A 13018-nucleotide genomic window follows, 5' to 3' on the forward strand; every position below is an offset into this window, starting at 1 on the left:
TCCTCTAATTTAAATTTAAATTTTATCTTGATAAGTTTACAAAGCAGTTATACACATCACACTTATACATTATCTAATAGAATTATATTACCTGTAGTTTTTCTTTACGAGCCTCACTGCCAAGAGGAAAGTTTTTGTTGAATTGCTGATGATTTGTTGCATAGTGTCGCTTTAAATTGCCACTTTTAATAACAGCGACAGTTTTATTACATATTAAGCAAACTGGAACCACTGGAAGCCTATCAGGCAGTGTAAAACAATATTGTTTAGTCCATTCAGTCAAAAATCTATTTTCAGTGTCCAATTTTCGCTTTTTAGGACCCATTATTAATGTAGGTATGTATGTACAAAAAGGTTTTTCACACGACAAGTTGTAACAAATGAATAATTGCTCCGCAGCCTGTGTGCGATTGACGAAACGAAGTTAAGACCGACCGCCCACTGTGCTCTCTGACTAAAACGGCAGGTTCGGACTTGTTTAACAAATGAACGAGTGAGCAGTGACGTGTGGTGGGAGGCGCTACTCGCCGAGGAAAATAGAATGAAGTGGATCAACTAAATTAAATGATTTGCTGATCTACTCAACTAAATTTTTGTTTTTCAGACACGTTTAGCGCCGGGATACTTAGTTGGACGTCGGATTGTATTTAAGAATATTTGCCGGTCCGAGGTTCGACCTTCTGCGGTCCGTCTGTTGCCGGTCTCCGAGATAGAGGGTCTATACAAGGGCGATGTACTTGAGGACAATATTATGGAAAAGGAAGAGGATGTAGATGAATGTGAAATGGGAGATACGATACTGCGTGAAGAGTTTGACAGAGCACTGAAAGACCTAAGTCGAAACAAGGCCCCAGGAGTAGACAACATTCCATTAGAACTACTGACAGCCTTGGGAGAGCCAGTCCTGACAAAACTCTACCATCTGGTGAGCAAGATGTACGAGACAGGCGAAATACCCTCAGACATCAAGAAGAATATAATAATTCCAATCCCAAAGAAAGCAGGTGTTGATAGATGTGAAAATTACCGAACTATCAATTTTGTACAACTTGGAACTACTCTTATAAATGGATAGAGCAAATGCATTATCTTATACAAACCATCATATTGCTGTGGATGTTTCATTGGCATTCCTTAATATTAATAAACGTTTTGGTGACATGATGTAACTTTTCAATTAACTGAAATTTCCAGTCACCATATAGCTTTTTTTAGTTTTTTTTCAACTGGTTCTCCTCATTTTATAGGTTTTTTTCAAATTTACCTAATCTGTAACCTGTACTTTGATGCAATTTATACGTTCTTTCTTTTCTTGGAATTGAATCACATTTTGAAACTCTAGAGCCCATTACATCCTTACTACTTTCACTATCATAAAACAGTGTGGATAAAAATCTGTTCTCATCATACTCTGTGTGCTGAAAATAGGAACAGGTTGGCTTTTCCATTATTTTATGGTTTGCACTGCAACCTATGTCATGCACAGTTATATTTGCATCCGATTGGTGAAAACACTGTCCACAGTACAACTACCACTACCACAACTACTACAACCACCACCACCACCACCTCCCATGTAACCTGAACAGGGCAAATGCTAGTATAATGCCAATTCCATATGTTCTGGAATACCTGTGCCTAGTGATGTTTACAAAATCTGCTGGCTAGAATTGATCTTCGCACACATAATAATAACGACAGTTAACTTATGCAGCTACAGTGCAAATGAACTTCCATTTTTTAAATAATCTCTCTCTGACGCAACTGGGAATTTATAGATGTTAATCTGGCATTTTTTGTTTGCATTTAGGTTTAGAAGATTGCCACTAGTGCATTCAGAAATCTTACAAGAGTATTTAAATTCCAAATTCTAATTTTTCTTTCCTGTACGATTCACCTTTGCTTCCCTAAAGTGCCTTTAAAACAAAAAATTCTGAGATGAAAAAATTAATAAAAAATAAATACTGGATTTGCCAACATGGATAGTAAGTATATTTCACACAGTTTTCTTTAGGAAACTTTCACAAATCAATTTAATTTTTAATTAAATACAGTTGTGATTCTGCTTTGTTTAACATGATGAAAACTAACACTTCTTTTAGATACAATAATATTCACAAGAGGTTAACCACCCTCTCTTACAGAAACATGTTTTTTGTACAAAATGAGAAAAATATTTCAGTGTGAAGCTCAAGTCCTCACTGAGATAGATAAAATTGAATGCAGAGTTTTTTATGGTGGGAAGGAGAGTTGCTGAGCTTAAGTTGGTGACATTTTAAAGTGATAACTTGTGGTAGCAGAGCAGGGTAGTAAAGGACAGGTTGTGAAAATAGTGATTCTATACTTATTTAATGCTACTGCTTCTTAACACAGAAGATATGTGCAACATTCTTGTACTGACAGACATTGGTTATTGTCACTAAGTAGGCCTATGGCCTGTAATCTTGGTGATGGGCTACTGCTATAAAGTGGTGTGAGAAAAACAAGATTCTCTCATTTGCACTCCTTATCTGTACATTCTGCTACTTATTTAATATTACAGTAAATTTATCCAGCACAGATCTGTAATGCAACTGCATCAAATAGTTCTACACAAAGAAGACCAAACCCAGTAACTTGTGCAAGGAATCATTCTCCTTAGGTATGTTATACAAGCAATGTGTGATGATGCACAGCTGTACATATTGGGATTACAGATGTGTAGGGCAAAACTGTTGAATACATACCCATCATCCATAATGGAGATAAAAACAGGACAGTTTAATGCCATGAGAAGTGTCACCATATTGCGTGACGTTAGAAGAGTGGCAGTTAGATGTACTGTGCCTCCAAGAACAATATACTAAATCAGGAAAGGACCCCAGTGTGCCAAATAGTCACCCAAGGGCAACATTCTAGGGCAACAGCACAAAATGCTGGATGATAATGATAACAGCAATGCTTAACATGGTTAATTCAGCTGTTGTTAAAGTTTATTCAGTGGGCTATATACTTGAATAGATAAAATATATTAAATGCCATGGAAATATAAAAGTGTAAGTATTTTTCAAGGTGTTTCATGATTCATTCACAAGAAAAAGCACTCCAGTCTGCAGTGCTGGCTTTTGCAATTTCCTCCCACAACTTATCTTCATTGGGAGATTCCTGTGAAAATGGTTTCACATAGTGAGTCTTCTTATTCAAAACATCTGAAGCAAAATTAAGGAAAACATTCACTACAAAGCATGCAAGAGTTTTAACTTACATATACAATATCTAACAATAGTTTACCGAAATACCTACAAGAGCTCATTAAATCAGTGTATGATACACACATATAAATGCTCTTTGATTTTTCCCAATATGTTTACAGCTATAATCGCAGCATACTGAATTCTCAAAGCACATTTAACAGGCGACTTAAGGCAGAAAAATTGAGTTTTATATCATACCAATGTCAAAGTGAAGAGTCAATACAGGTATCAGCATTTTTATATTCAAACAGCTCAACAAATAAATTACAAAATGTGAACATCACTTAAAAAGTCAATCCCTAACTCGTGAAATGAGTGTTGGGGGGCAGATGCGGAAATCTTTCATCGTCATCTTGGCCAAGATCCTAGCAGATGATGGTCGATTCGCTGGAGGAGACCAAACAGCAATGTCATCAGTCCCATCAGATTAGGGAAGGATGGGGAAGGAAGTCAGTCGTGCCCTTTCACAGGGACCATCGCAGCATTTCCCTTAAGTGAACTGTCATTCTCCCGAATGCAAGTCAAGAGTGCTAACCACCGCGCCACCTCGCTCGGTGAGATCCTAGTGGAAGTGTTTTGTAGCTGTCTTCCTCCAACCTGTTATGAAGTGTATATCAGTGTTGTGTTGGCAACTGTGAGAAGTGCTTGTATAGAGTAATGTTGTGTTTGTATTGATATGGATGAAGGGGAAGGAGAAGATGAAACCAGGGCTCAGCATATAGCCTACTGTAATTGAATAGCTCCAATGATATCACCGATTTTAAGATTTGCATCTGACAGACACATCACAATCACTCCATAGGACACTGCCGATCGGTTTGTAATGTAATACAGGATGTTGGTGTAATTTTTATATGACTCGTGCACATGCCAGACAAATAGAGCCACTGAAAAATTCTTATACCGCTAGGTCTTGAAAGTATCAGCCTCTGAGTCAAGTGCAATCACACGTGTATGTGTTAGTGACCTTAACTGCAGAGGTAGTTTAAGCTCTACACCAAACAAGTACAAAATTATAGAGAGAGAAAAGTAAATTACACAAAAAAACTTGTTTATGTTAAACTGCATTTCACTGGCTGTTAATTGCCAACAGTATACGAAAATGTAGCTGCATCATGACTGACTGCCATTGTAGTAATTGAGGGGCAAGTGGTAAACTTGGGTTCTTGCTTATATTCATATTTACATTTGCTAAGTAGCGAACAACAACACACATCAGTGCCAAGTATCAGAGTTCCTAGTAGCCAGTAGGAAAACAATTACAATTATTGAGGCACTGCACGAGATTCCCTTATCTCCTGCAGCAAGAATGTGTGTGTTTCCAAAGTTTCCCTTTACGTTTTCTTGAGTAAGTGCCAGCCATCTGGTATACGACAACACTCTCATTATCTGGAATACAGAAAGGAAGAGCTTGAAGGGTACGACAAGCATGTAAATGGCAGTCACCTCAACATAATCTTAAGAATTGAGGAGACTGACAATACTAAAAGGAAGATCAGGATTTAATTGCCTGTCAACAATGGGGTCATTAGAGACAGAGCGCAAGCTTGAGCTTGGGAATGTTGGTAGGGAAATTGACTGTGGCCTTCTCAAAGGAACCAGCCTGGCATTCACTTTAAAAATTTAGGAAAACCACAGATCATCTACATCTCTATGGTGAAACAGAAATTTGAACACCAGTCCTTCCAAACGTGAGTCCACATTGTTCAATACTGACACTGATGTTGCAGCTCTAGATGTCCTTGTTTGCAAGATATTAGTAGAACACGTAATGTAGTACAGCTTTCAGAACCTCAACTTATGGAGGCAAGAAGGATGTAGGTTGCAGTAGGTACTGGGAGATGAAGAACCTTTCACAGGATAGAGTAGCATGGAGAGCTCCATCAAACCAGTCTCTGGACTGAAGACGACAACAACAACAGCAACAACAACAACATATCTGCATGTGGTCTCAACTCATCCTCTTGCAGAAAATTTGGCTGTACTTGGGACATGGCCCAGATGAGTGTATCATATCAGTGATGTTGAACATATAGGACAGGGACTTTGGTTCTTGAGGAAGACGCTAATGGCTAATGGATATGTTACATTGCAATCAGTAGAAATTTGATCAACAGCGAAGCAGGTCGAGGACACGACACCAAACTGCCTGCCCTGCACCAGTTGCATTACTGAATATGGCAGGAAACTCAGAAAGAAAGAAGTTCAGCCGTATTTTCTAGCATTCAGAAGATAAAAAATTAACTTGTTTCAATATAATACAGGAAAACAACACAGAGCTGTTGGTTTTTATCTGTAATGATACGTATACAGATGAAGTAAGGTTCCAAAACACAAATTACCATGTCACACAGGCTTAAACCATCCATTACAGCTCACAATTGCCAAATATGGCAAGGAATTTGGTCAGGTAGTCAACTTTAAAAGTAGTTCTATACTCGTTAAAGAGATGCACATGCTCCAGGGGAAAGTTCAAGAAGATCTGGAGATGACAGTAGGTCCCAACAATTTTAACTGAGATTGGCTGCTATCGGGGGAGTAAGCAGCATTGATACTAGGTAATGAGCAACAAGGAACACTGATGCCCAGAGCCTATGTGGACTGCTGATGGTACTCACAGAAAATGTAAATATTAATACAAATGTGACTGTCAAATGCAGTCTAGAAATATAGGTATCAACATCAAAGTACATTTACGTTTGCCCCTTCGGCCACAGCAATCGCACTGACTGTCCTATGTCAATCCTGATATTGTCTTCAATGATCTATTGCATTAACTTCAAAGTAGCCAAAGAAATGCATTAAAAATATAAAAGTTAAAGATTTTTGTCTAATGTAAGAGGCAAAATTTGACACAGCATATCAATCCTGGAAGAATTATTTGCATAGAGCTCCTGTTGGCTCATACAAAGAATTCTGCCTGATTTTCCATAATGCTCTCGTTTTTTTCTCCGTGGAGTCTTTCTACCTTCAGTGCACTTTGTTCCTGGTTTCTTCTGGAGTGCATTTTCTGACCTAACATTCAACTTCTATATCTTGTCTCTGTACAATGTTTCTGTCTTCAATTTCTGTTGGATCGATTTGTGATTTTCTAAGTAAAGTTTGACTAGTGTGGTCCATGGAATTGTTGACTTGATCCCTTGTCTGTATGTCACAATTCTGTTGGTGAATATGTTGATGGTAGCGTGCTGATGTGTGTGTAAAATTTTAACCTTTTTCTGACATCTGCTGCTAGGTCAACTTTAGACCAAGAATTCCTATCACGATTTTGCATTCTTCCGTCAGTATGTTTTCCATCTTGCTTTCTGTATGCAGTGTTAATGTCACACTTGCATACAGAATTCAGACTTGATCACTATGTTGTAGTGTCTGACCTTGGGCTGAAAGGATATGCATTTCTTATTATATACATCTTGTGTTTTGCTATTAGCTCTCTTCATTTTTTATAGTAGAGTCTTCTGTACGAGCTTTCCTACTTCTGCAGGTTTAAGGATGTCACCTAGCTATCTGAAATATGTAACTCCATTTATCTTGGCACATTGTGTGTAATTTTGAGCAGAAGAATGCAGACTGCTGGAAAGAGATTTGCAGGGGACAGACTGCTGGAAAGAGATTTGCAGGGGACAGACTGCTGGAAAGAGATTTGCAGGGGACAGACTGCTGGAAAGAGATTTGCAGGGGACAGACTGCTGGAAAGAGATTTGCAGGGGACAGACTGCTGGAAAGAGATTTGCAGGGGACAGACTGCTGGAAAGAGATTTGCAGGGGACAGACTGCTGGAAAGAGATTTGCAGGGGACAGACTGCTGGAAAGAGATTTGCAGGGGACAGACTGCTGGAAAGAGATTTGCAGGGGACAGACTGCTGGAAAGAGATTTGCAGGGGACAGACTGCTGGAAAGAGATTTGCAGGGGACAGACTGCTGGAAAGAGATTTGCAGGGGACAGACTGCTGGAAAGAGATTTGCAGGGGACAGACTGCTGGAAAGAGATTTGCAGGGGACAGACTGCTGGAAAGAGATTTGCAGGGGACAGACTGCTGGAAAGAGATTTGCAGGGGACAGACTGCTGGAAAGAGATTTGCAGGGGACAGACTGCTGGAAAGAGATTTGCAGGGGACAGACTGCTGGAAAGAGATTTGCAGGGGACAGACTGCTGGAAAGAGATTTGCAGGGGACAGACTGCTGGAAAGAGATTTGCAGGGGACAGACTGCTGGAAAGAGATTTGCAGGGGACAGACTGCTGGAAAGAGATTTGCAGGGGACAGACTGCTGGAAAGAGATTTGCAGGGGACAGACTGCTGGAAAGAGATTTGCAGGGGACAGACTGCTGGAAAGAGATTTGCAGGGGACAGACTGCTGGAAAGAGATTTGCAGGCCAATCCTTTCTGTACATTCTTTTAGTATTTTTATTTATTTGGTTGCTGATAAATGTTTTAAAGAATAGTTTGGATGAGATGACATGGGGGTAATTTGTAATGAACCAAATGCTAACATAAAATTTAATCTATTCCATGATATATTCATATCACTCTTTGAAAATAGCTTCCCACATAAGCTAATCAGAAAAGACACTTAACAGTCCTGCAAAAAACCATCAATCACTAGAGGAATTAAAGTATCCTGTGAAAGGAAAAGGGAAATGCATCTACGATATTGAAGTACCTGTGTTATACTGATTATGATGCAAAGTTCCTTTGCATCATAATCAGAACAACACAGGCACTGCAATGTTGTATTTACCTGCTGATACCAGGCAAGCCACTTTCAAGTACAATGTCTGACCTGTATGGGAATATATATATATATATGGATGTACGAGTACAGGTTACAGTCGCACGGTTGGCGACATACGGAAGTCCGGGTTTGGCCGTGAGTCGCGCACAGATAGCCAAATGGAAAGGCGACTACTAGCAATAAGCGAGAAATCTGGGTTCGAGTCCCGGTCCGGCACAAATTTTCATGGTTGTCACTTCATTCTACAGCTGATGGTTGTCTTCATTGACAATTGCAAATTCATTTAATGGTAATGTGTGTTTTGGCAAGAACAAGTAGATCATGCAGTAGTTGCACACTACAAAAACCTACTCAAAACTACTAAGAGAGGTTATTAAAAAAATCAAAGAACATGCACATAACATCAGAAATCAGTACTTCGAACAGACTTAAAGCTATATGGTATGGAGTGAAATGAGAGAGAGGACAACAAGCCACAGAAGAAGACATCATCACTATTGTACTGAAGAGAAGAGCTGTAAATGATGAGTCACTTGTAGCACACGTATTTAAAAACCATTTCTGAAATGTGGCAGAAAGCATAGGGACAAACAGTTCTGAAGCAAAATCAAAGCAGTGTGTCGAAAATGTAACTTCCATAAAATTCAATCGTGTGAGTGTATCAAGAACTTCTCCTTCTGAAATTAATAAACTTATATATTCTTTCGAAAATCAAAGCTCATCTGGTTTTAATGGTGTTTCCAGTAGAGTACTAAAAATCTGTTCCCCTGTAATAAAACCAGTCCTACCTGAAATATGGTGCTGTTAAACCCCTCTTAATGAAATATGCTAAGAGAGATATCAATAACTACTCATCTGTTTCAGTTCTGACAATATTCCCCAAAATTTTTGAGAAGCTGGTGTATTCTAGAATAATATTAGCAACAACAGTATCCTTGGAAAATCATAGTCTGGGTTTCAGAAGGGTTGCTCTACTGAGAATGCTATTTACAAGTTCACTCACCATATTTTACAAGCATTAAATAATAAAACAGTGCAGGTTGGTATTGTCTGCGACCCCCCAAAAGCACTTTACTCTGTGAATCACAGTATTCTCCTACGTAGACATTTTATGAAATTGATTGTATAGCCAACCACTGGATGATCCCATATCTAACTAAAAGAATACAGAAAGTTATACTTAGTAAGTCAATATAGTCCAAGGACATGATTCTGACTGAGGAGGAATGATGTATGGGGTTCCAAAATGTTCAGTCTTAGGTCCAGTACCGTTCCTCATATATGTAAAGGTTCTTCCATCTAGTATACAAGAACAATTAGTTCTTTTTGCAGATGGCACAAGTACTGTATCAATTCAAGCATACAAACAGAAACAGAAGAAATGGTTCGTTCAATAATGTCATACGGTATAATGTTGCGGGGTAACTGATCTTTAAGGAAGTCTTCATTGCGCAAAAAGTGCCATAAGAATAATACGTGGTATTCACCCACGATCGTCCTTTAGCCACCTATTTAAGGAATTGGTCAGTCTGGCTATGGCTTCACAGTATATTTATTCCCTCATTAAGTTTTTTGTAAATAATCCACTATAGTTCAAAATTACAGTACCAGAAGGAAAAAATGACATTCATTACTCAACATTAGGGTTGTCCTTAGCACAAAAAGGGAGGCACAATGCTTCAACAAAATCTTTTATCACTTACGCTGTGATAAAAATGTCTGTTGTGAATGTGGACAATATTACAGTGACTATATTATCAGGGACACAATCACACAGAATGTGACAGACAATAGGATCAGAGAATAGATTGTGAAATATTCCAATCCTACTCTTGAGCAGGTATTGTCGTTGTTGTGGTCTTCAGTCCCGAGAATGGTTTGATGCAGCTCTCCATGCTACTCTATCCTGTGCAAGCTTCTTCATCTCCCAGTACCTACTGCAACCTACATCCTTCTGAATCTGCTTAGTGTATTCATCTCTTGGTCTCCCTCTACCATTTTTACCTTCCACGCTGCCCTCCAATACTAAATTGGTGATCCCTTGATGCCTCAGAACATTTCCTACCAACCGATCCCTTCTTCTGGTCAAGTTGTGCCACAAACTTCTCTTCTCCCCAATCCTATTCAATACTTCCTCATTAGTTACGTGATCTACCCATCTAATCTTCAGCATTCTTCTGTAGCACCACATTTCAAAAGCTTCTATTCTCTTCTTGTCTAAACTATTTATCGTCCATGTTTCACTTCCATACATGGCTACACTCCATACAAATACTTTCAGAAATGACTTCCTGACACTTAAATCTATACTCGATGTTAACAAATTTCTCTTCTTCAGAAACGCTTTCCTTGCCATTGCCAGCCTACATTTTATATCCTCTCTACTTCGACCATCATCAGTTATTTTGCTCCCCAAATAGCAAAACTCCTTTACTACTTTAAGTGTCTCATTTCCTAATCTAATTCCCTCAGCATCACCCGACTTATTGCAGATCACTAATTACCAAGGCTCTTGTGCTTTTGCTGTAGACAGTTTTCAGCACTCTGGTAACATTTGTGCTGTAGAATGGAAAGGTACAAATAGCTCCAGTGCTACGTGGTCCCGTAAACAGCCACACTTAACAGCACACAAACAGCCTCACGGACAGAACATCGTAACATGTCAACAGCTTTTAAGTGCAAGCAGTGCTTCGCTCACCAACAGTGTGGTGCAAAATCTTGCCCCCAATGCTATTCAGCACATAAATGTGAAGATTGCCTGTCATGCCAATCCACTTGAAGCCACTTGCTACTCCTGCCACCGAACTGGACATGTACAAAGTGCTTGCTTAAAAAGAAAGTCCTCGGGTCACAATGTGAAACACTTGCTCCCTGCTATGCAAGTGCATGTTGTAAATTCAGAACAGGTTGCTCCCACAGAACAATCAATAGTTCCCCTGAAACTTCCTGGCAGATTAAAACTGTGTGCCAGACTGAGACTCGAACTCGGGACCTTTGTCTTTCGCGGTCAAGTGCTCTACCAACTGAGCTACCCAAGCAAGACTCACACCCCGTCCTCTCAGCTTTATTTCCGCCAGTACCTTGCCTCCTACCTTTGAGTCTCGGTCCGGCACACAGTTTTAATCTGCCAGGAAGTTTTATATCAGCGCACACTCCACTGCAGAGTGAAAATCTCATTCTGGAATAGTTCCCCTGTACAACATCTCTCTACTAAATTGTATGTACCTTTAGTGATTCCAAGCCATATGGTCAAACTTCAATTAGATACAGGTGCATCAGTGTCCTTGTTAAGCTATGAAACTTATGAACTGTTAGGCAAACCACAACTGTGTCAGTCTACAAATATGCTTACAGCATACAATGGTCAGAACATTCCAGTGATAGGAACACTGAACATTGTAGCCACGTATCGCAATCTGCAGAAGACAGTTTCCTTTCAAGTTCTACGAAGTAGACAATCAGTTAATATTTTTGGTCTCTACTTGTTTGAACTAAACACTGTGGCCTATGTGATAGCTATGTCTCATTTCAATTCAAGTGACAGTATTGCTAAGCTCTGTGACGAATTTCAAAAACTGTTTGCTTCTGGCGTACGTAAAGCCAATAACTTTGTAGCGCACATCATGCTTAAAGACAACACCCAGCCGCGCTTTTTCACAGTATGCGCAGTGCCTGTAGCACTTTGTGAACAGGTTGCGAAAGAACTGGCTCACTGGCAAAATAATGGCATAATCATACCATCTCTGCAAGTCAGTGGTCTTCCCGAGTAGTTTATATTCACAAATTTATATTCACAAATAATCGGGAAAAATTAGGATTTGTACTGACTTCAAAGCCACTGTCAGTCCTCAGGCAGTTATGCATTACCTCGATGTGACAGACTGGTGGATCACTTAGGCACAGGTCGCTATTTTTCAAAAACTGACCTTCGCAATACCTACCTGTGTCTTCAACACATTTAGGACTTTTTAAGTTCCTTTGCCTTTCAGTAGCACATCAGCACCTGCCATTTTTCAACACTACCTAGAACAGCTAACTACTTCTGTGCCTTCATGTACAAATTACAGGGACAATATTGTAGTTGCTGGCTGCAATTCTCGAGTTGTTCATCCGACACAGGCACATTTGCAAGCAATACATGATGTCAAACCACCTCAGAAGGTAAAAGAATTGCAATCTGGCTTAGGGAAGTCTCAATTATTACATTCGCTTCATCCCTAACAAATGGTGAGGCTGAACGTTTTGTTCGCATGTTCAAAAAGCAAATGGACGAACTTTGCTCGCATCATCGATGTGGACAAGCCTTGCTTCACTTCTTGTCCACATCTCACTCTCAGCCCCACAACAGGCCTTCGTTGGCAGATTTGCTACACGGGCGATGCCACCGCACACTCTTGCATTTTCTCCAACCCCTGCTGCAGCTGGAACCTACAGATTCTAGTCAGCCGACATACCAGATTAGCCAACATGTGTTTTACAGAATCTATGGCAGAAAGAAGTCACGGGAGTGCGGCATCATTACTACTTCAATTGGTCCACATATGTTTCAGATTCGAGGTCCCGATGAATTGCAGAAGCGGCACCTAAATTAAATTCGCCTCTGTCGTTTGCAAAGTTCTGCCACTTCTTGTATCTTCACAGCTTCCTTGGCTTCCTGGTCGACACAACCCAAGCACCACCCTTCACAGTGGGGTCACGCAATGCTGTTTTCGGACCTCAAGACGACGGGCATCAATCTGACACCGCATTTGCCCACTAGCAGATGTCCGGCAGCACCTGCCATGTTACCACTGCTGGGTCAGCACTGTGCCGAGGCCGACCGAGGGGCCTCCAGTTAGAAAGATGCTGTTGCGGATTCACGCCATCAAGAAGATGCCCTGACAATGGATGCTGGGACACACCTTCTGCATCTTTTTTCGGCCGGTGTTCCCTCGCGATCTCAAGACGGTAGTCAGGGTGCGAGCAGCGACTTGGCATTGGCTACAGCAACGGTCGTCGCTCCAACAATGGTTCCAACACCTGTGCCGCCTCCTCACTGTCGATATGGTGCT

At 40.3% G+C, this 13018-nt stretch overlaps 1 protein-coding gene across 1 annotated transcript in view; it reads right to left on the reverse strand.

Moving 5' to 3' along the window:
* Positions 1 to 2947: 2947 nt before the first annotated feature.
* The window catches only part of LOC126428311 (uncharacterized), a 60247-nt gene continuing 50176 nt past the window's right edge, over positions 2948 to 13018 (reverse strand). Inside the window, exon 6 of the mRNA XM_050090243.1 lies at positions 2948 to 3188. Coding sequence (XP_049946200.1) covers positions 3064 to 3188 — 125 coding nt within the window. The 3' untranslated portion in view covers positions 2948 to 3063. The remainder of the gene's footprint in view (positions 3189 to 13018) is intronic.

The sequence above is a fragment of the Schistocerca serialis genome, chromosome 12, assembly GCF_023864345.2.
Source record: "Schistocerca serialis cubense isolate TAMUIC-IGC-003099 chromosome 12, iqSchSeri2.2, whole genome shotgun sequence".
Classification (NCBI taxonomy): domain Eukaryota; kingdom Metazoa; phylum Arthropoda; class Insecta; order Orthoptera; family Acrididae; genus Schistocerca; species Schistocerca serialis.